The 21,533-nt window shown below is 40.0% G+C and overlaps 3 protein-coding genes and 4 pseudogenes across 3 annotated transcripts; 3 read left to right on the plus strand and 4 right to left on the minus strand.

Annotated features, from left to right (window-relative positions):
* Positions 1-113: 113 nt before the first annotated feature.
* LOC129352396 (GTPase IMAP family member 7-like) lies at positions 114-2,865 on the minus strand. Its single transcript, XM_055021365.1, has 2 exons — positions 2,774-2,865; positions 114-2,012 (listed from the first exon to the last, which is right to left on the minus strand). Exons 1-2 carry the CDS (start codon positions 2,778-2,780, stop codon positions 1,060-1,062), a joined length of 960 nt encoding a protein of 319 aa, XP_054877340.1. The 5' UTR covers positions 2,781-2,865; the 3' UTR covers positions 114-1,059.
* A 660-nt stretch (positions 2,866-3,525) lies between these two features.
* On the plus strand, positions 3,526-4,545 carry LOC129352331 (GTPase IMAP family member 9-like; annotated as a pseudogene).
* Positions 4,546-5,490: 945 nt separating this feature from the next.
* On the minus strand, positions 5,491-8,643 carry LOC129352395 (GTPase IMAP family member 7-like; annotated as a pseudogene).
* Positions 8,644-8,924: 281 nt separating this feature from the next.
* LOC129352342 (GTPase IMAP family member 9-like) lies at positions 8,925-10,464 on the plus strand. The gene is made up of 2 exons (XM_055021301.1): positions 8,925-8,936; positions 9,010-10,464. The coding sequence occupies exons 1-2, from the start codon at positions 8,925-8,927 to the stop codon at positions 9,847-9,849; spliced, it is 852 nt and encodes a 283-aa protein (XP_054877276.1). The 3' UTR covers positions 9,850-10,464.
* Positions 10,465-11,478: 1,014 nt separating this feature from the next.
* On the minus strand, positions 11,479-13,642 carry LOC129352397 (GTPase IMAP family member 7-like). Its single transcript, XM_055021366.1, has 2 exons — positions 13,551-13,642; positions 11,479-12,791 (listed from the first exon to the last, which is right to left on the minus strand). Exons 1-2 carry the CDS (start codon positions 13,555-13,557, stop codon positions 11,842-11,844), a joined length of 957 nt encoding a protein of 318 aa, XP_054877341.1. The 5' UTR covers positions 13,558-13,642; the 3' UTR covers positions 11,479-11,841.
* A 661-nt stretch (positions 13,643-14,303) lies between these two features.
* On the plus strand, positions 14,304-16,141 carry LOC129352343 (GTPase IMAP family member 9-like; annotated as a pseudogene).
* A 1,130-nt stretch (positions 16,142-17,271) lies between these two features.
* LOC129352399 (GTPase IMAP family member 5-like) lies at positions 17,272-19,037 on the minus strand (annotated as a pseudogene).
* Between the last annotated feature and the right edge of the window lie 2,496 nt (positions 19,038-21,533).

Here is a 21,533-nt window from a genome sequence, read left to right on the forward strand (position 1 = left end):
TAATAATTTTGCATTATGTGTTTTAACTTACAATAAAAACACAATAAAAACAAAAGTTCAGATCAATCAAGTTTTTATTGGTTTGAAAAAAAAGAAAGCAACATTGACAATAATTGACATGCTTGTAAAGGAAAAAAAAGAATGACTTAAATTTTAATATTTTAACATACATTCACAAGTTGTGATAAACTTAACAAGAAAAGAGTCTTTATTACATATACATGTACATATATTTTTACAGTTATAAAGAAATCATTTAGGATAACATGACCTGAACAGCTCGAGTTAATTGGTTAATTTTGTATTGAGAAAAACTAAAACAATGCAATAAAAATATAATTACAGGAAACAGTAACTGTTAGGCTATGAAAAGGTTATTAAGGTTTTAATCAACAATGTTCCAAAACGAGGTTCTAAAAACACAAAGTTTCTCAGAACATATCAGTTTTCTACATTTTGTAAATGGAAAACTACTTAGATTTATTTCTGCTTTCATGTAATATATAATAGAATATTATAGCTCCTGATGTGAAGCTTCAATACAGACATTGTTTTTTTAAAAAAGATGTTAAAATTATATGTAGAACAATGTTTCACCCGCAAACCTCTTATGTCCTTCATCATCTTGTATTATTTACACAATTAATCTTCTGCCCTGCTGTTAAAATAACATTTTACAAACATTATCAACCACTTCCACTGTTGCTGATGACAGATTTATCAGTGGCTTTATCGTTTGTTTGCGTTTATGTTATTATTCCCTCCTCAATTTTAACCCTCCATGAAGACAAACGTCTAAAACATTCGACAAACTGAGGCCCCTTCCACATGGAGACGATTTTAGGTTTGTATAAAAGGTTTTCAGTTATTTAGGCTACGCAAAAATAAGGATCTGACATTTTAAGGAACCAGGAGCAATTACTTCTGAAAACTGATGAGTTTCAAAACAGTGACCTTCCTGGTTCCACGTTCTGTTGCAGAACCAGGAAGGACAAAAATGTAGATCATCAGTCTCCATGTGGTCTGAGCTTCTCGCCCTTGCAATTTTATTTCTTTACTTTATTCAGGCTTCAACTTTGACTCCTCTCCAGAACTGTTTGGACTGTTTACCAGGCATGACACTCTCAGCCGTTTCTCTCCGATCTTGAAAATGATTTTAGCTGTTTTTACAACACCATCCATTGTTGTTTCACTGCTGTAAGCTATACCTGCCCCAGCTATGCCACCAACCAATGCTCCACCAAATGCACCAAGACATGGAATTGGTGTGCATTTAAAAAAACCAAGAAATGCTCCCAGCAACATTCCTACAGTAGCTCCAGCTGATACCTTCAAAATCTGGCCCCAGGGCCATCCTTCTCTGCCTTCCAACATCCTCGCTATCTCGTTCCCCACCGCTTGAAGAAGAAGTTGGTGTAGCCACTCTGCTCGTTTTTTCATTCTCTCTATCGTGTTGAGAAGCTGACCGACCTGAATCCTGTTGCTCCTGTAGTCGTCCTGCTGATCTTTCCAGTATTTATTATCCACAACGTGACACCGGCCTCCACACTTCCTCACCAGCTCTTTCAGACAAGGATTCTCTTCTATAAAGTCTTCAATCTTCTGGCCTGTTCTCAGCTGGTCGCCGTAAGTGAACACAACCACGGCGTGTTTCAGAGCCTCGTCTGTGAAATATTCCTTTATTTTATCGATGACCTGCTTCTCCTGGAATCCGTATCGTCCCACATTCAGCACAATGAGAAACGCGTGAATCTCAGGTGCGGACATTTCAATGCACCTCAGAATTTCCCTCTTTAGCTGCTCTTCATTCGTGGTGTTTCCAAAGAAGCCTGGAGTGTCGATGACTTGGACAGACGCTCCGTTGACATCTCTAGATGCAACTTTGCATTCATGTGTCACAGAGTTTGGGGACATGTTTTCTTCAAACAGATCTGCTCCCAGTATGGCGTTTCCAAGGCTGCTCTTCCCAATGCCAGATTTTCCCAGCAGGACTAGCTTTGTTCTACTTGATGCTGGAAGACAATAAAATCGTTTTATTATTATTATTATTTAATTAAATATTAAATCCCACTAGATTTTGATCTCAGAAACGAGCAAGGCTTTCGACCACACCACACGTTTCATTGTTGGAGTTATGTTCAGATGAGTTATGTTCAGATCCATGTGACTGAAATGAATTGATTTCATGTCAACTGTGAAACTTCACAAACGCAGCATAACACTGAGCACATCAACTACAACTAGTTGCCAACGTTAAAGGTTAAAGCGTTAGATCAGTCAGGACATTTAAAGTGTTGATAATGTTACTGCAGATTCACTGAACCAGTTCTGACCTAGATGCCTCTCTCTCTCCCCGCGGAGGGATACACAGCAGCGCGTTCCGAGGCTCAACACACGGGGTCTCCACCCCAGCAGACAGAAAAGGAAGTTGGAAACTTTTTCCATTTCCTTCTTTTAGATAGTTCTGCCTCTTTATTTATCAATAAAGAGGGACCAGAAGGAAATAGTTTATTGAACAGGAGAGTCACATAAAGTGACCTGAGTTTTAATTTGTAGCTTTAGGAGCTATATTTTGTTTATATTTGACATTCAAACTCTCCTGCTTCTTGCATAGCAGTACAGATGACTTCCAAACAGATGGCGACGAAGAGAAAACGGACGCGCCCTGGTACAAACAAAAAGCAAAGCAGGAAAATACTGATGACAGTAGAAAAAAAAACTGTCACTGTTTTTTATTTTTATTCATTTTGAGTAATTAATTTAACCAACTCACCTGCCATGACAAAGAGGAGCTGAAAGTTTGGAGATGGTGTAGTCAGTTGCTGGGATTGTTTGTTGGTACTGAATGTGTGTCTCTCTCTTATCCACACTTTACTTTCACTTTAGGCTCCAGTTCCTCCAGGCAGGTACTGGGTCCGCCTCTCTCTCAGTTTAAAAGTAATTAGGTCTGAGCAGTGAAGGCCTATTGTTTTCTTGCATATGTTTTATTCTTCCACCCAAATGAATTGTTTTTGGGGACTTTATCATATTCAAAACTCACCAACCTTGGCGGACGTCAAGCCTGTTTAAAATTTTTGTATTTTAAGGTCGTTGCAAAAATCGCAAGAGAAATGGCTCAACGGCTCCACCTAGAAATTTTCAAAGGACCCTTTGCTATTCACTTGCTTCATCGTAGAGAAATGAAATTTGGTACACTTGTAGAGCTCCCCAAGACGCTCAGAATTTACAATTAATGTCATAGTGCAAGTATCACAGGAAGTCGGCTATTTTGGATTGAAGTTCTGATTTTGACCACCTTTTTGCCGTTTACATTTGATCGAACTCCTCCTAGGGATTTCGATTGATCGGCTTCAAACTCCGTCAGTCTGTTCATAAGGCATGTCCCATCTAAAGTTACCAAAACGGTGAGTTTTTGAGTAGGCTGAAGGGGAATTGCCAGGGGTCAAAGTTCACCTACTTGCCATAAAAAAATAAACTGTTATATCTCCTACACAGAAACTCAAAGAGGCACCAAGTTTCAATAGAATGAAAAACCAGGCAACGCATTTACAATATTTTGAAATACTTATTGTCAGCAGCAAGTAATAAAAGTGTTTCCTAAAATAAAAGACTGAACCGGAATCAATTTATTGTCGTTTTTCTCTTCTGCTGCCAGACGTGTGGAGGATTGTCCTGCTGGGGAAGACTGGATGTGGGAAGAGCAGCCTGGCCAACACCATCCTGGGGACGGAAGTTTTCGAAGTCAAGAACTTCACCAGCTCAGCGGTCACTCGCTGCCGGCCAGAGACCCGGCGGGCTCACGGCCGGAGCCTCGCTCTGGTTGACACGCCCGGCTTCTTTCACTCCGGGCTGTCCGAGAAGGAGCAGAGGCGCGAGGTGGAGAGGTGTACCTCAGAGTGCGCTCCCGGGCCCCACGCTTTTCTCATCGTGCTCAAAGTGGAGAAATTTACGGAGCAGGAGAGACAGGTTGTCAGAATCATCCAGGATTGTTTCTCCGCAGAGGTTTTCAAGTATTCCGCCGTCGTTTTCACGCACGGCGACCAGCTGGCGGAAGGCACGAAGATCAAGGAGTTTGTTAGGAAAAACCAGCAACTGAAGGATCTGGTGGAGAAGTGTGGAGGGAGGTGCCACGTGGTTGACAACAAGTACTGGGTAAACACGCAGGACAAGGTCAGAAACAACCGGGTCCAGGTGGAGCAGCTGCTCAGCACCATCGACAACATGGTGGCCCAAAACCACGGCGGCTGCTACAGCACAAAATGCTGCAAGACTGGAAGAAACAGAACCAACAACCCACAATCCACCGCTTATTTCAGAGTGTCATGAAATATGTGAGACCGAAGCCAGTGTTTATTTTTAGTGTGATCATTTTTGGTATAATTATGTGGAAAAGATGGGGAGAACATGCTGCAGAGATCAATAAGGAGCAGATAATTGGGTTGGATTGATTACAGGATCTCAGTCCCACAGCAGCTCCATCATGATTTGCTGCTCTGAATGTTTCTCCAAGAGAAAAAATCAACATCTTTCGTCCCTCTGAACTTGTCGTCCCATTTATGACCTAATATCCAATATAACGGATCCCATAATCCGTAATATACATAATTATAACAATGGCATGTTAGTAATGAATTCAGTTGTTTGATTCAGCTGCAGGTTGTTTTGTGGTGGAGCTTTCACTGTTTTAACTTTGTTCAAGTGTTACATTTTTTCTAACACATAACTGGACTCGCCGGCCCGGACGGCCGCAGCAACAGAAACACCGAATGCGGCGCCACAACAAAGTGACGCCATATTTGAAAAACACAATTAAAACCAAAATAAACCTGTTACTTTTTTTGTAGCTGGATTTGTTTAAATGAAGTAAATTGAATTCTGAAGTATCGCTATCCACAGATGTTTCTGTTTTAGGGTTTAGCTCTTTTTGCATTTCTGGCTTTTTCTTTTTCAAATATCACTTCATACGTGAAGTTCTTGCCTTATCAAATTGCATGTTTGCAGCAGCATAAATATGTTAGAATGTTGAACACAACAATAAAGACGCTGCTTTTTACACATAAATCTGTCCTCTGTGGTTCTGACACTGAATTATACATCAATGACAATTCTTACTAAACATTTAGTCACAAACGGCTCATCTTTGTCTGTGATAGGTTTAAAAACCTAAATATCTTGCAAAAAAAAAAAATAATAACCTGACTTTATGCTGACGTTGTGCAAGATGATGGAGTCGATAATAAAACTCTGCATTATGTGGCCAAACCGATGGAGTTACTGATTTCAAACATGCAGCAGTTTTAGTCAAACGCAAAATAATTCTTTATTGTAAGGATCATGTGGCTTTGTGTGTTATAGATTTTACAAAAATAAAAAAAAAATAATAATTTTGCATTACGTGTTTTCACTTGCAATAAAACACAAGAAAAATAAAAGTTCAGATCAATCAAGTTTTTATTGGTTTGAAAAAAAAGAAAGCAACATTGACAATAATTGACATGCTTGTAAAGGAAAAAAAAGAATGACTTAAATTTTAATATTTTAACATACATTCACAAGTTGTGATAAACTTAACAAGAAAAGAGTCTTTATTACATATACATGTACATATATTTTTACAGTTATAAAGAAATCATTTAGGATAACATGACCTGAACAGCTCGAGTTAATTGGTTAATTTTGTATTGAGAAAAACTAAAACAATGCAATAAAAATATAATTACAGGAAACAGTAACTGTTAGGCTATGAAAAGGTTATTAAGGTTTTAATCAACAATGTTCCAAAACGAGGTTCTAAAAACACAAAGTTTCTCAGAACATATCAGTTTTCTACATTTTGTAAATGGAAAACTACTTAGATTTATTTCTGCTTTCATGTAATATAGAATAGAATATTATAGTTCCTGATGTGAAGCTTCAATACAGACATTGTTTTTTTTTTAAAAAAGATGTTAAAATTATATGTAGAACAATGTTTCACCCGCAAACCTCTTATGTCCTTCATCATCTTGTTGTATTATTTACACAATTAATCTTCTGCCCTGCTGTTAAAATAACATTTTACAAACATTATCAACCACTTCCACTGTTGCTGATGACAGATTTATCAGTGGCTTTATCGTTTGTTTGCGTTTATGTTATTATTCCCTCCTCAATTTTAACCCTCCATGAAGACAAACGTCTAAAACATTCGACAAACTGAGGCCCCTTCCACATGGAGACGATTTTAGGTTTGTATAAAAGGTTTTCAGTTATTTAGGCTACGCAAACATAAGGATCTGACATTTTAAGGAACCAGGAGCAATTACTTCTGAAAACTGATGAGTTTCGAAACAGTGACCTTCCTGGTTCCACGTTCTGTTGCAGAACCAGGAAGGACAAAAATGTAGATCATCAGTCTCCATCTCGCCCTTGCAATTTTATTTCTTTGCTTCATTCAGGCTTCAACTTTGACTCCTCTCATTGCTGTTTGGACTGTTTACCAGGCATGACACTCTCACGATTTGCTCTCCGATCTGGAAAATGAATTGAGTTGTATTTACAACAACATCCATTGGTGTTTCACTGCTGTAAGCTATAGCTACCCCAACTGCGCCACCAACCAATGCTCCACCACCTGCACCAATATATGGATGTGGTTTGCATGCAAGAGCACCAAAAAATGCTCCCAGCAACATTCCTACAGTAGCTCCAGCTGATACCTTCAAAATCTGGCCCCAGGTCCATCCTTCTCCGCCTCCCCCCTGTCCTGGAAGGTTCTGCTCGCTTCTCATCCTCGCTATCTCATTCCCCACCGCTTGAAGTAAGAAGTTGGTGTAGCCACTCTGCTCGTTTTTCATTCTCTCTATCGTGTTGAGAAGCTGATCGACCTGAATCCTGTTGCTCCTGTAGTCGTCCTGCTGATCTCTCCAGTATTTATTATCCACAACGTGGCACCGGCCTCCACACTTCCTCACCAGCTCTTTCAGACAAGGATTCTCTTCTATAAAGTCTTCAATCTTCTGGCCTTTTTCAGCTGGTCGCCGTAAGTGAACACAACCACGGCGTGTTTCAGAGCCTCGTCTGTGAAATATTCCTTTATTTTATCGATGACCTGCTTCTCCTGGTCTCCGTATCGTCCCACATTCAGCACAATGAGAAACGCGTGAATCTCAGGTGCGGACATTTCAATGCACTTCAGCATTTCCCTCTTCAGCTGCTCTTCATTCGTGGTGTTTCCAAAGAAGCCTGGAGTGTCGATGACTTGGACAGACGCTCCGTTGACATCTCTAGATGCAACTTTGCATTCATGTGTCACAGAGTTTGGGGACATGTTTTCTTCAAACAGATCTGCTCCCAGTATGGCGTTTCCAAGGCTGCTCTTCCCAATGCCAGATTTTCCCAGCAGGACTATCTTTGTTCTACTTGATGCTGGAAGACAATAAAATCGTTTTATTATTATTATTATTTAATTAAATATTAAATCCCACTAGATTTTGATCTCAGAAACAAGCAAGGCTTTCGACCACACCACACGTTTCATTGCTGGAGTTATGTTCAGATGAGTTATGTTCAGATCCATGTGACTGAAATGAATTGATTTCATGTCAACTGTGAAACTTCACAAACGCAGCATAACACTGAGCACATCAACTACAACTAGTTGCCAACGTTAAAGGTTAAAGCGTTAGATCAGTCAGGACATTTAAAGTGTTGATAATGTTACTGCAGATTCACTGAACCAGTTCTGACCTAGATGCCTCTCTCTCTCCCCGCGGAGGGATACACAGCAGCGCGTTCCGAGGCTCAACACACGGGGTCTCCGCCCCAGCAGACAGAAAAGGAAGTTGGAAACTTTTTCCATTTCCTTCTTTTAGATAGTTCTGCCTCTTTATTTATCAATAAAGAGGGACCAGAAGGAAATAGTTATTGAACAGGAGAGTCACATAAAATGACCTGAGTTTTAATTTGTAGCTTTAGGAGCTATATTTGTTTATATTTGACATTCAAACTCTCCTGCTTCTTGCATAGCAGTACAGATGACTTCCAAACAGATGGTGACGAAGAGAAAACGGACGCGCCCTGGTACAAACAAAAAGCAAAGCAGGAAAATACTGATGACAGTAGAAAAAAAAAACTGTCACTGTTTTTTATTTTTATTCATTTTGAGTAATTAATTTAACCAACTCACCTGCCATGACAAAGAGGAGCTGAAAGTTTGGAGATGGTGTAGTCAGTTGCTGGGATTGTTTGTTGGTACTGAATGTGTGTCTCTCTCTTATCCACACTTTACTTTCACTTTAGGCTCCAGTTCCTCCAGGCAGGTACTGGGTCCGCCTCTCTCTCAGTTTAAAAGTAATTAGGTCTGAGCAGTGAAGGCCTATTGTTTTCTTGCATATTGTTATTATTCTTCCACCCAAATGAATTGTTTTTTGGGGACTTTATCATATTCAAAACTCACCAACCTTGGCGGACGCGTCAAGCCTGTTTAAAATTTTTGTATTTTAAGGTCGTTGCAAAAATCGCAAGAGAAATGGCTCAACGGCTCCACCTAGAAATTTTCAAAGGACCCTTTGCTATTCACTTGCTTCATCGTAGAGAAATGAAATTTGGTACACTTGTAGAGCTCCCCAAGACGCTCAGAATTTACAATTAATGTCATAGTGCAAGTATCACAGGAAGTCGGCTATTTTGGATTGAAGTTCTGATTTTGACCACCTTTTTGCCGTTTACATTTGATCGAACTCCTCCTAGGGATTTCGATTGATCGGCTTCAAACTCCGTCAGTCTGTTCATAAGGCATGTCCCATCTAAAGTTACCAAAACGGTGAGTTTTTGAGTAGGCTGAAGGGGAATTGCCAGGGGTCAAAGTTCACCTACTTGCCATAAAAAAATAAACTGTTATATCTCCTACACAGAAACTCAAAGAGGCACCAAGTTTCAATAGAATGAAAAACCAGGCAACGCATTTACAATATTTTGAAATACTTATTGTCAGCAGCAAGTATATAAAAGTGTTTCCTAAAATAAAAGACTGAACCGGAATCAATTTATTGTCGTTTTTCTCTTCTGCTGCCAGACGTGTGGAGGATTGTCCTGCTGGGGAAGACTGGATGTGGGAAGAGCAGCCTGGCCAACACCATCCTGGGGACGGACGTTTTCGAAGTCAAGAACTTCACCAGCTCAGCGGTCACTCGCTGCCGGTCAGAGACCCGGCGGGATCACGGCCGGAGCCTCGCTCTGGTCGACACGCCCGGCTTCTTTCACTCCGGGCTGTCCGAGAAGGAGCAGAGGCGCGAGGTGGAGAGGTGTACCTCAGAGTGCGCTCCCGGGCCCCACGCTTTTCTCATCGTGCTCAAAGTGGAGAAATTTACGGAGCAGGAGAGACAGGTCGTCAGAATCATCCAGGATTGTTTCTCCGCAGAGGTTTTCAAGTATTCCGCCGTCGTTTTCACGCACGGCGACCAGCTGGCGGAAGGCACGAAGATCGAGGAGTTTGTTAGGAAAAACCAGCAACTGAAGGATCTGGTGGAGAAGTGTGGAGGGAGGTGCCACGTCGTTGACAACAAGTACTGGGTAAACACGCAGGACAAGGTCAGAAACAACCGGGTCCAGGTGGAGCAGCTGCTCAGCACCATTGACAACATGGTGGCCCAAAACCACGGCGGCTGCTACAGCACAAAAATGCTGCAAGACTGGAAGAAACAGAACCAACAACCCATAATCCACCGCTTATTTCAGAGTGTCATGAAATATGTGAGACCGAAGCCAGTGTTTATTTTTAGTGTGATCATTTTTGGTATAATTATGTGGAAAAGATGGGGAGAACATGCTGCAGAGATCAATAAGGAGCAGATAATTGGGTTGGATTGATTACAGGATCTCAGTCCCACAGCAGCTCCATCATGATTTGCTGCTCTGAATGTTTCTCCAAGAGGAAAAATCAACATCTTTCGTCCCTCTGAACTTGTCGTCCCATTTATGACCTAATATCCACAAAATAACGGATCCCATAATCCGTAATATTACATAATTATAACAATGGCATGTTAGTAATGAATTCAGTTGTTTGATTCAGCTGCAGGTTGTTTTGTGGTGGAGCTTTCACTGTTTTAACTTTGTTCAAGTGTTACATTTTTTCTAACACATAACTGGACTCGCCGGCCCGGACGGCCGCAGCAACAGAAACACCGAATGCGGCGCCACAACAAAGTGACGCCATATTTGAAAAACACAATTAAAACCAAAATAAACCTGTCACTTTTTTTGTAGCTGGATTTTGTTTAAATGAAGTAAATTGAATTCTGAAGTATCGCTATCCACAGATGTTTCTGTTTTAGGGTTTAGCTCTTTTTGCATTTCTGTTTTTTTCTTTTTCAAATATCACTTCATACGTGAAGTTCTTGCCTTATCAAATCGCATGTTTGCAGCAGCATAAATATGTTAGAATGTTGAACACAACAATAAAGACGCTGCTTCCTACACATATATCTGTCCTCTGTGGTTCTGACACTGAATTATACATCAATGACAATTCTTACTAAACATTTAGTCACAAACGGCTCATCTTTGTCTGTGATAGGTTTAAAAACCTAAATATCTTGCAAAAAAAAAAAAAAAAAAAAAAACAGCCTTTGTGCTGACTTTGTGCAAGATGATGGAGTCAATAATAAAACTGCATTATGTGGCCAAACCGATGGAGTTACTGATTTCAAACATGCAGCAGTTTTAGTCTAACGCAAAATAAATCTTTATTGTAAGGATCATGTGGTGTTGTGTGTTATAGATTTTACAAAAATAAAGAATAAATAATTTTGCATTACGTGTTTTCATTTGCAAAAAACACAAGAAAAATAAAAGTTCAGATCAATCAAGTTTTTATTGGTTTGAAAAAAAAAGAGAGAAAGCAACATTGACAATAATTGACATGCTTGTAAAGGAAAAAAAAGAATGACTTAAATCTTAATATTTTAACATACATTCACAAGTTGTGATAAACTTAACAAGAAAAGAGTCTATTACATATACATGTACATATATTTTTACAGTTATAAAGAAATCATTTAGGATAACATGACCTGAACAGCTCGAGTTAATTGGTTAATTTTGTATTGAGAAAAACTAAAACAATGCAATAAAAATATAATTACAGGAAACAGTAACTGTTAGGCTATGAAAAGGTTATTAAGGTTTTAAAACAATGTTCCAAAACGAGGTTCTAAAAACACAAAGTTTCTCAGAACATATCAGTTTTCTACATTTTGTAAATGGAAAACTACTTAGATTTATTTCTGCTTTCATGTAATATAGAATAGAATATTATAGTTCCTGATGTGAAGCTTCAATACAGACATTGTTTTTTTTAAAAAAGATGTAAAATTTATATGTAGAACAATGCTTCACCCCCCAACCTCTTATGTCCTTCATCATCTTGTTGTATTATTTACATAATTAATCTTCTGCCCTGCTGTTAAAATAACATTTTACAAACATCAACCACTTCCACTGTTGCTGATGACAGATTTATCAGTGGCTTTATCGTTTGTTTGCGTTTATGTTATTATTCCCTCCTCAATTTTAACCCTCCATGAAGACAAACGTCTAAAACATTCGACAAACTGAGGCCCCTTCCACATGGAGACGATTTTAGGTTTGTATAAAAGGTTTTCAGTTATTTAGGCTACGCAAAAATAAGGATCTGACATTTTAAGGAACCAGGAGCAATTACTTCTGAAAACTGATGAGTTTCAAAACAGTGACCTTCCTGGTTCCACGTTCTGTTGCAGAACCAGGAAGGACAAAAATGTAGATCATCAGTCTCCATGTGGTCTGAGCTTCTCGCCCTTGCAATTTTATTTCTTTACTTTATTCAGGCTTCAACTTTGACTCCTCTCCAGAACTGTTTGGACTGTTTAGCAGGCATGACACTCTCAGCCGTTTCTCTCCGATCTTGAAAATGATTTTAGCTGTTTTTACAACACCATCCATTGTTGTTTCACTGCTGTAAGCTATACCTGCCCCAGCTATGCCACCAACCAATGCTCCACCAAATGCACCAAGACATGGAATTGGTGTGCATTTAAAAAAACCAAGAAATGCTCCCAGCAACATTCCTACAGTAGCTCCAGCTGATACCTTCAAAATCTGGCCCCAGGGCCATCCTTCTCTGCCTTCCCCCATCCTCGCTATCTCATTCCCCACCGCTTGAAGTAAGAAGTTGGTGTAGCCACTCTGCTCGTTTTTCATTCTCTCTATCGTGTTGAGAAGCTGACCGACCTGAATCCTGTTGCTCCTGTAGTCGTCCTGCTGATCTTTCCAGTATTTATTATCCACAACGTGACACCGGCCTCCACACTTCCTCACCAGCTCTTTCAGAGGATTCTCTTCTATAAAGTCTTCAATCTTCTGGCCTGTTCTCAGCTGGTCGCCGTAAGTGAACACAACCACGGCGTGTTTCAGAGCCTCGTCTGTGAAATATTCCTTTATTTTATCGATGACCTGCTTCTCCTGGTCTCCGTATCGTCCCACATTCAGCACAATGAGAAACGCGTGAATCTCAGGTGCGGACATTTCAATGCACTTCAGCATTTCCCTCTTCAGCTGCTCTTCATTCGTGGTGTTTCCAAAGAAGCCTGGAGTGTCGATGACTTGGACAGACGCTCCGTTGACATCTCTAGATGCAACTTTGCATTCATGTGTCACAGAGTTTGGGGACATGTTTTCTTCAAACAGATTTGCTCCCAGTATGGCGTTTCCAAGGCTGCTCTTCCCAATGCCAGATTTTCCCAGCAGGACTAGCTTTGTTCTACTTGATGCTGGAAGACAATAAAATCGTTTTATTATTATTATTATTTAATTAAATATTAAATCCCACTAGATTTTGATCTCAGAAACGAGCAAGGCTTTCGACCACACCACACGTTTCATTGCTGGAGTTATGTTCAGATGAGTTATGTTCAGATCCATGTGACTGAAATGAATTGATTTCATGTCAACTGTGAAAACTTCACAAACGCAGCATAACACTGAGCACATCAACTACAACTAGTTGCCAACGTTAAAGGTTAAAGCGTTAGATCAGTCAGGACATTTAAAGTGTTGATAATGTTACTGCAGATTCACTGAACCAGTTCTGACCTAGATGCCTCTCTCTCTCCCCGCGGAGGGATACACAGCAGCGCGTTCCGAGGCTCAACACACGGGGTCTCCGCCCCAGCACAGAAAAGGAAGTTGGAAACTTTTTCCATTTCCTTCTTTTAGATAGTTCTGCCTCTTTATTTATCAATAAAGAGGGACCAGAAGGAAATAGTTATTGAACAGGAGAGTCACATAAAATGACCTGAGTTTTAATTTGTAGCTTTAGGAGCTATATTTGTTTATATTTGACATTCAAACTCTCCTGCTTCTTGCATAGCAGTACAGATGACTTCCAAACAGATGGCGACGAAGAGAAAACGGACGCGCCCTGGTACAAACAAAAAGCAAAGCAGGAAAATACTGATGACAGTAGAAAAAAAAAACTGTCACTGTTTTTTATTTTTATTCATTTTGAGTAATTAATTTAACCAACTCACCTGCCATGACAAAGAGGAGCTGAAAGTTTGGAGATGGTGTAGTCAGTTGCTGGGATTGTTTGTTGGTACTGAATGTGTGTCTCTCTCTTATCCACACTTTACTTTCACTTTAGGCTCCAGTTCCTCCAGGCAGGTACTGGGTCCGCCTCTCTCTCAGTTTAAAAGTAATTAGGTCTGAGCAGTGAAGGCCTATTGTTTTCTTGCATATTGTTATTATTCTTCCACCCAAATGAATTGTTTTTTGGGGACTTTATCATATTCAAAACTCACCAACCTTGGCGGACGCGTCAAGCCTGTTTAAAATTTTTGTTTTAAGGTCGTTGCAAAAATCGCAAGAGAAATGGCTCAACGGCTCCACCTAGAAATTTTCAAAGGACCCTTTGCTATTCACTTGCTTCATCGTAGAGAAATGAAATTTGGTACACTTGTAGAGCTCCCCAAGACGCTCAGAATTTACAATTAATGTCATAGTGCAAGTATCACAGGAAGTCGGCTATTTTGGATTGAAGTTCTGATTTTGACCACCTTTTTGCCGTTTACATTTGATCGAACTCCTCCTAGGGATTTCGATTGATCGGCTTCAAACTCCGTCAGTCTGTTCATAAGGCATGTCCCATCTAAAGTTACCAAAACGGTGAGTTTGAGTAGGCTGAAGGGGAATTGCCAGGGGTCAAAGTTCACCTACTTGCCATAAAAAAATAAACTGTTATATCTCCTACACAGAAACTCAAAGAGGCACCAAGTTTCAATAGAATGAAAAACCAGGCAACGCATTTACAATATTTTGAAATACTTATTGTCAGCAGCAAGTATATAAAAGTGTTTCCTAAAATAAAAGACTGAACCGGAATCAATTTATTGTCGTTTTTCTCTTCTGCTGCCAGACGTGTGGAGGATTGTCCTGCTGGGGAAGACTGGATGTGGGAAGAGCAGCCTGGCCAACACCATCCTGGGGACGGACGTTTTCGAAGTCAAGAACTTCACCAGCTCAGCGGTCACTCGCTGCCGGTCAGAGACCCGGCGGGATCACGGCCGGAGCCTCGCTCTGGTCGACACGCCCGGCTTCTTTCACTCCGGGCTGTCCGAGAAGAAGCAGAGGTGCGAGGTGGAGAGGTGTACCTCAGAGTGCGCTCCGGGCCCCACGCTTTTCTCATCGTGCTCAAAGTGGAGAAATTTACGGAGCAGGAGAGACAGGTCAGAATCATCCAGGATTGTTTCTCCGCAGAGGTTTTCAAGTATTCCGCCGTCGTTTTCACGCACGGCGACCAGCTGGCGGAAGGCACGAAGATCGAGGAGTTTGTTAGGAAAAACCAGCAACTGAAGGATCTGGTGGAGAAGTGTGGAGGGAGGTGCCACGTCGTTGACAACAAGTACTGGGTAAACACGCAGGACAAGGTCAGAAACAACCGGGTCCAGGTGGAGCAGCTGCTCAGCACCATTGACAACATGGTGGCCCAAAACCACGGCGGCTGCTACAGCACAAAAATGCTGCAAGACTGGAAGAAACAGAACCAACAACCCATAATCCACCGCTTATTTCAGAGTGTCATGAAATATGTGAGACCGAAGCCAGTGTTTATTTTTAGTGTGATCATTTTTGGTATAATTATGTGGAAAAGATGGGGAGAACATGCTGCAGAGATCAATAAGGAGCAGATAATTGGGTTGGATTGATTACAGGATCTCAGTCCCACAGCAGCTCCATCATGATTTGCTGCTCTGAATGTTTCTCCAAGAGGAAAAATCAACATCTTTCGTCCCTCTGAACTTGTCGTCCCATTTATGACCTAATATCCACAAAATAACGGATCCCATAATCCGTAATATTACATAATTATAACAATGGCATGTTAGTAATGAATTCAGTTGTTTGATTCAGCTGCAGGTTGTTTTGTGGTGGAGCTTTCACTGTTTTAACTTTGTTCAAGTGTTACATTTTTTCTAACACATAACTGGACTCGCCGGCCCGGACGGCCGCAGCAACAGAAACACCGAATGCGGCGCCACAACAAAGTGACGCCATATTTGAAAAACACAATTAAAACCAAAATAAACCTGTCACTTTTTGTAGCTGGATTTTGTTTAAATGAAGTAAATTGAATTCTGAAGTATCGCTATCCACAGATGTTTCTGTTTTAGCGTTTAGCTCTTTTTGCATTTCTGGCTTTTTCTTTTTCAAATATCACTTCATACGTGAAGTTCTTGCCTATCAAATTGCATGTTTGCAGCAGCATAAATATGTTAGAATGTTGAACACAACAATAAAGACGCTGCTTTTTACACATAAATCTGTCCTCTGTGGTTCTGACACTAAATTATACATCAATGACAATTCTTACTAAACATTTAGTCACAAACGGCTCATCTTTGTCTCTGATTGGTTTAAAAACCTAAATATCTTGCAAAAAAAAAAAAAAAAAAAACAGCCTTTGTGCTGACTTTGTGCAAGATGATGGAGTCGATAATAAAACTCTGCATTATGTGGCCAAACCGATGGAGTTACTGATTTCAAACATGCAGCAGTTTTAGTCAAACGCAAAATAATTCTTTATTGTAAGGATCATGTGGTGTTGTGTGTTATAGATTTTACAAAAATAAAGAATAAATAATTTTGCATTACGTGTTTTCACTTGCAATAAAAACACAAGAAAAATAAAAGTTCAGATCAATCAAGTTTTTATTGGTTTGAAAAAAAAAGAGAGAAAGCAACATTGACAATAATTGACATGCTTGTAAAGGAAAAAAAAGAATGACTTAAATCTTAATATTTTAACATACATTCACAAGTTGTGATAAACTTAACAAGAAAATAGTCTTTATTACATATACATGTACATATATTTTTACAGTTATAAAGAAATCATTTAGAATAACATGACCTGAACAGCTCGAGTTAATTGGTTAATTTTGTATTGAGAAAAACTAAAACAATGCAATAAAAATATAATTACAGGAAACAGTAACTGTTAGGCTATTAAAAGGTTATTAAGGTTTTAATCAACAATGTTCCAAAACGAGGTTCTAAAAACACAAAGTTTCTCAGAACATATCAGTTTTCTACATTTTGTAAATGGAAAACTACTTAGATTTATTTCTGCTTTCATGTAATATATAATAGAATATTATAGCTCCTGATGTGAAGCTTCAATACAGACATTGTTTTTTTTAAAAAAGATGTTAAAATTATATGTAGAACAATGCTTCACCCCCCAACCTCTTATGTCCTTCATCATCTTGTTGTATTATTTACATAATTAATCTTCTGCCCTGCTGTTAAAATAACATTTTACAAACATTATCAACCACTTCCACTGTTGCTGATGACAGATTTATCAGTGGCTTTATCGTTTGTTTGCGTTTATGTTATTATTCCCTCCTCAATTTTAACCCTCCATGAAGACAAACGTCTAAACATTCGACAAACTGAGGCCCCGTCCACATGGAGACGATTTTAGGTTTGTATAAAAGGTTTTCAGTTATTTAGGCTACGCAAAAATAAGGATCTGACATTTCAAGGAACCAGGAGCAATTACTTCTGAAAACTGATGAGTTTCGAAACAGTGACCTTCCTGGTTCCACGTTCTGTTGCAGAACCAGGAAGGACAAAAATGTAGATCATCAGTCTCCATGTGGTCTGAGCTTCTCGCCCTTGCAATTTTATTTCTTTACTTTATTCAGGCTTCAACTTTGACTCCTCTCCAGAACTGTTTGGACTGTTTACCAGGCATGACACTCTCAGCCGTTTCTCTCCGATCTTGAAAATGATTTTAGCTGTTTTTACAACACCATCCATTGTTGTTTCACTGCTGTAAGCTATACCTGCCCCAGCTATGCCACCAACCAATGCTCCACCAAATGCACCAAGACATGGAATTGGTGTGCATTTAAAAAACCAAGAAATGCTCCCAGCAACATTCCTACAGTAGCTCCAGCTGATACCTTCAAAATCTGGCCCCAGGGCCATCCTTCTCTGCCTTCCAACATCCTCGCTATCTCATTCCCCACCGCTTGAAGTAAGAAGTTGGTGTAGCCACTCTGCTCGTTTTTCATTCTCTCTATCGTGTTGAGAAGCTGACCGACCTGAATCCTGTTGCTCCTGTAGTCGTCCTGCTGATCTTTCCAGTATTTATTATCCACAACGTGACACCGGCCTCCACACTTCCTCACCAGCTCTTTCAGACAAGGATTCTCTTCTATAAAGTCTTCAATCTTCTGGCCTGTTCTCAGCTGGTCGCCGTAAGTGAACACAACCACGGCGTGTTTCAGAGCCTCGTCTGTGAAATATTCCTTATTTTATCGATGACCTGCTTCTCCTGGTCTCCGTATCGTCCCACATTCAGCACAATGAGAAACGCGTGAATCTCAGGTGCGGACATTTCAATGCACTTCAGCATTTCCCTCTTCAGCTGCTCTTCATTCGTGGTGTTTCCAAAGAAGCCTGGAGTGTCGATGACTTGGACAGACGCTCCGTTGATATCTCTAGATGCAACTTTGCATTCATGTGTCACAGAGTTTGGGGACATGTTTTCTTCAAACAGATTTGCTCCCAGTATGGCGTTTCCAAGGCTGCTCTTCCCAATGCCAGATTTTCCCAGCAGGACTATCTTTGTTCTACTTGATGCTGGAAGACAATAAAATCGTTTTATTATTATTATTATTTAATTAAATATTAAATCCCACTAGATTTTGATCTCAGAAACAAGCAAGGCTTTCGACCACACCACACGTTTCATTGCTGGAGTTATGTTCAGATGAGTTATGTTCAGATCCATGTGACTGAAATGAGTTGATTTCATGTCAACTGTGAAACTTCACAAACGCAGCATAACACTGAGCACATCAACTACAACTAGTTGCCAATGTTAAAGGTTAAAGTGTTAGATGAGTCAGGACATTTGAAGTGTTGATAATGTTACTGCAGATTCACTGAACCAGTTCTGACCTAAAAACCTCTCTCTCTCCCCGCGGAGGGATACCACAGCAGCGCTTTACGAGGCTCAAAACACGGGGTTTCCGCCCCAGCAGACAGAAAAGGAAGTTGGAAACTTTTTTTTATCTTTAGCTGCTATACCGAGCCTGCGTGCATACATCCGCGCGCGCGAAGGCCAAGCGACCAGAACGAAAAATAGTTACCGAACCGGAGAGTGACAAAAAGTGACCCGAGTTTTAATTTCGTAGCTTTAGGAGCTATATTTGTTTATATTTGACATTCAAACTCTCCTGCTTCTTGCATAGCAGTGGAGTTGGTTTCCAAACAGATGGCGACGAAGAGAAAATGGACGGGCCCTGGTGCAAACAAAAAGCAAAGCAGGGAAATATTGGTGATAGTAGAAAAAAACAGTAAAAAAAAACAGTAACTGTTTTTTTTTTTTATTCATTTTGAGTAATTAATTTAACCAACTCACCCGCCATGACAAAGCGGAGCTGAAAGTTTGGAGATTGTTTGTAGGTACTTGAATGTGTTTCTCTCTCTAATCCACACTTGACTTTCGCTTTTGGACCCAGTTCCTGCAAGCAGGTTCTGGGTCCGCCTCTCTCTGTTTAACCTTCCTGTTATGTTCTGAGTCAAACTGACCCGTTATAAAGTTTAAAAATAGTTGGAAGTATTTTTTGAGTGTACTTTTTACATAGATACAGTTCGGGTCAATTTGACCCGCCAGTCAAGTTTAAATGCAAAAAAATATATATATAAAAAAACAAAGTCCAATTCTATATGTTTCCTTGCAGCCATGAACCATATTTCGCCACACAAACACAACACACCACACACATATCTGCACATTTGGACACACACAAACTCATTTCTCACTATTCTCTTTATTTCATTGGAAATTGCAAGAAAGCAGGTGTTCATACCACTTTCGACAGGAATCCTTTCTGTTCCTGTGGACAAACTCCACCCACACTGAGTGGACACTCAGCAGAAGTGGAGGAAACCTCCAAACATGACCTGTGATCTGCAATCTAAACTGCAAACGACCTGAAAATGTCGCGCATGCACAGGAGAGGGCGCAATAACATCACACATAGAGAGCATGCTCAGTGTTTTGCCAATCACCGTAAAAAGAAGAAGCTGAAGTCAACATGGATCCTATTAGTGGAGCATATATTTGAAGATGTTGTCTGACCGGAGCCAGCGCTTTAACAAGTGAATCCTCAGCACAGTCCGCCTTGGTTGTTGTTTGATTTGTGTATCATGACGCAGAAAAAGTGACGTTTGTATCAATGAGAATCAGATCGGATGACCTGAGTGTTCAGATTCAGGTCACGTTTGAATTGGACACGTATCGGATATCCTAGAAGCCTGGGTCACATTCGAAAACAATCCCACCTGTGTTGTTCAGACTGTCATGAAAAGATTATTTACAGCTCACACAATCTGAACTGGGTCACTTTGGCCTGCAGTGTGAATTCAGCCTTACTTTAAGCATGAATTGTACATTTAAAATTTTTACAAGGTCCCAGAATTTGGGTACATTTGGATGAAAAAACAGCGAGTTTCAATGCTCCCGATACCCCACTTTATGTAATATTCAGATTGATTTTTGTTTGTGTTACGTACAATGGCTGTCAATTTGTTTTGCATGCATTGTGTCAAAACTTACACAGTCAAACGTGGTACAATGAGTGCATTGTACAAAATAAGCTACGATTTGTAAAATCTTATTCCCCTCAGAACTTGTTTTGATTTTACTAGGCCGATCTGTGGTTTCCAGCTAAATTTATCATCCAGTATAAACACCCAGAAATCTGATCTCAAGGACTTGTTTTAAAGCTGTCAACAGCTATTTTTATGGCATTATTTTATTGCGTCCAGTTACAGTTTCCAAATATTATAAATTTAGTTTTATCTACATGTAATGACAATTTATTCATTTAGGACCTATGTTGTAGTTTTTCATGTCTGCATTGACCACCTCAAAGAATCGCTGGATGTTTTCTCTGGTACAGACGATACTAATATCATCTGTAAGTATTATGTAGTTTAGCAGGTTTTGATACTCTGAATATGTCATTTACATATAAATTGAATCATTTGGAGACCAACACTCACCCCTGCAGGACCCCACAAGTTATGCTTAATAAATCTGGTTTCTGACTACATATTTCTACAAATTGTTTCCTTTGTCCAATGTAGCTTGTAGGCCAGTGTATTGTTGCCCCCCTAACTCCACACTTCTCCAGTTTTTTGAGTAAGATGTCATGATTTATGGTATCGAAGGCTTTCTTGAGATCTGGAGATCTACATCGATTGAAAATTTCCTTCTATCCATCCTGTCTAATATTTCTTCTGCTAACGCCATCAACGCCATTGAAGTTGATCCATTTTCTCTGAAACTATGTTGATAGTCTGTCACAATGTTGAGCCACGTCACCCACTTTGGAAGACAGTATTAATATGGTTTTTTTTTTTTTTTATTTCAAAGGGGACGTTCTTTATTGTACCCGAGTACCAATGGGCATTCCTCAAGGGTTAATTTTAGACCATCCGTTTGTTTTGTGTACGCATTGTTCTCGGGTTTGTCACAAATGGCACTTGATCCGAAACATGGAATCCTCCCAAGTGATCCCATTGAGACATTCTGTTCTCTCGCCTTGTGCTGATGTCGTATCAGAAACTCACTGGGTGAGGTTTCCAGAGCTCGTGTTACATAAGTAGGCCGACGTAGTGGAATGGCACACAATGGTTTCCACAAAAGTTTCTCAACCCCTTTAACTTTTCCACGTTTTATTGTGTCACAAGAAAAAAGAAATTCAATGTGTTTGTTGGGCTTTACGTGATGGATAACCTTCATAGCTTTTCTGTGAATAACTGGAGGTCTGCTGTTCTGATTAATGAACGAACATCGTCAGGAAGACAGAGAAACACAACATACATGGAAAGTCAGAGATAGAGAGAAAGACGGTTGTAGAAAAGTTTAAAGCAGAAGCTGTGAAGAGCTTTCATGCAAACAGACTGAAATGAAATTGAAACTCTTCTCT

The sequence above is a fragment of the Poeciliopsis prolifica genome, unplaced genomic scaffold (assembly GCF_027474105.1).
Source record: "Poeciliopsis prolifica strain line A6 unplaced genomic scaffold, Auburn_PproV2 SCAFFOLD075, whole genome shotgun sequence".
Classification (NCBI taxonomy): Eukaryota; Metazoa; Chordata; class Actinopteri; order Cyprinodontiformes; family Poeciliidae; genus Poeciliopsis; species Poeciliopsis prolifica.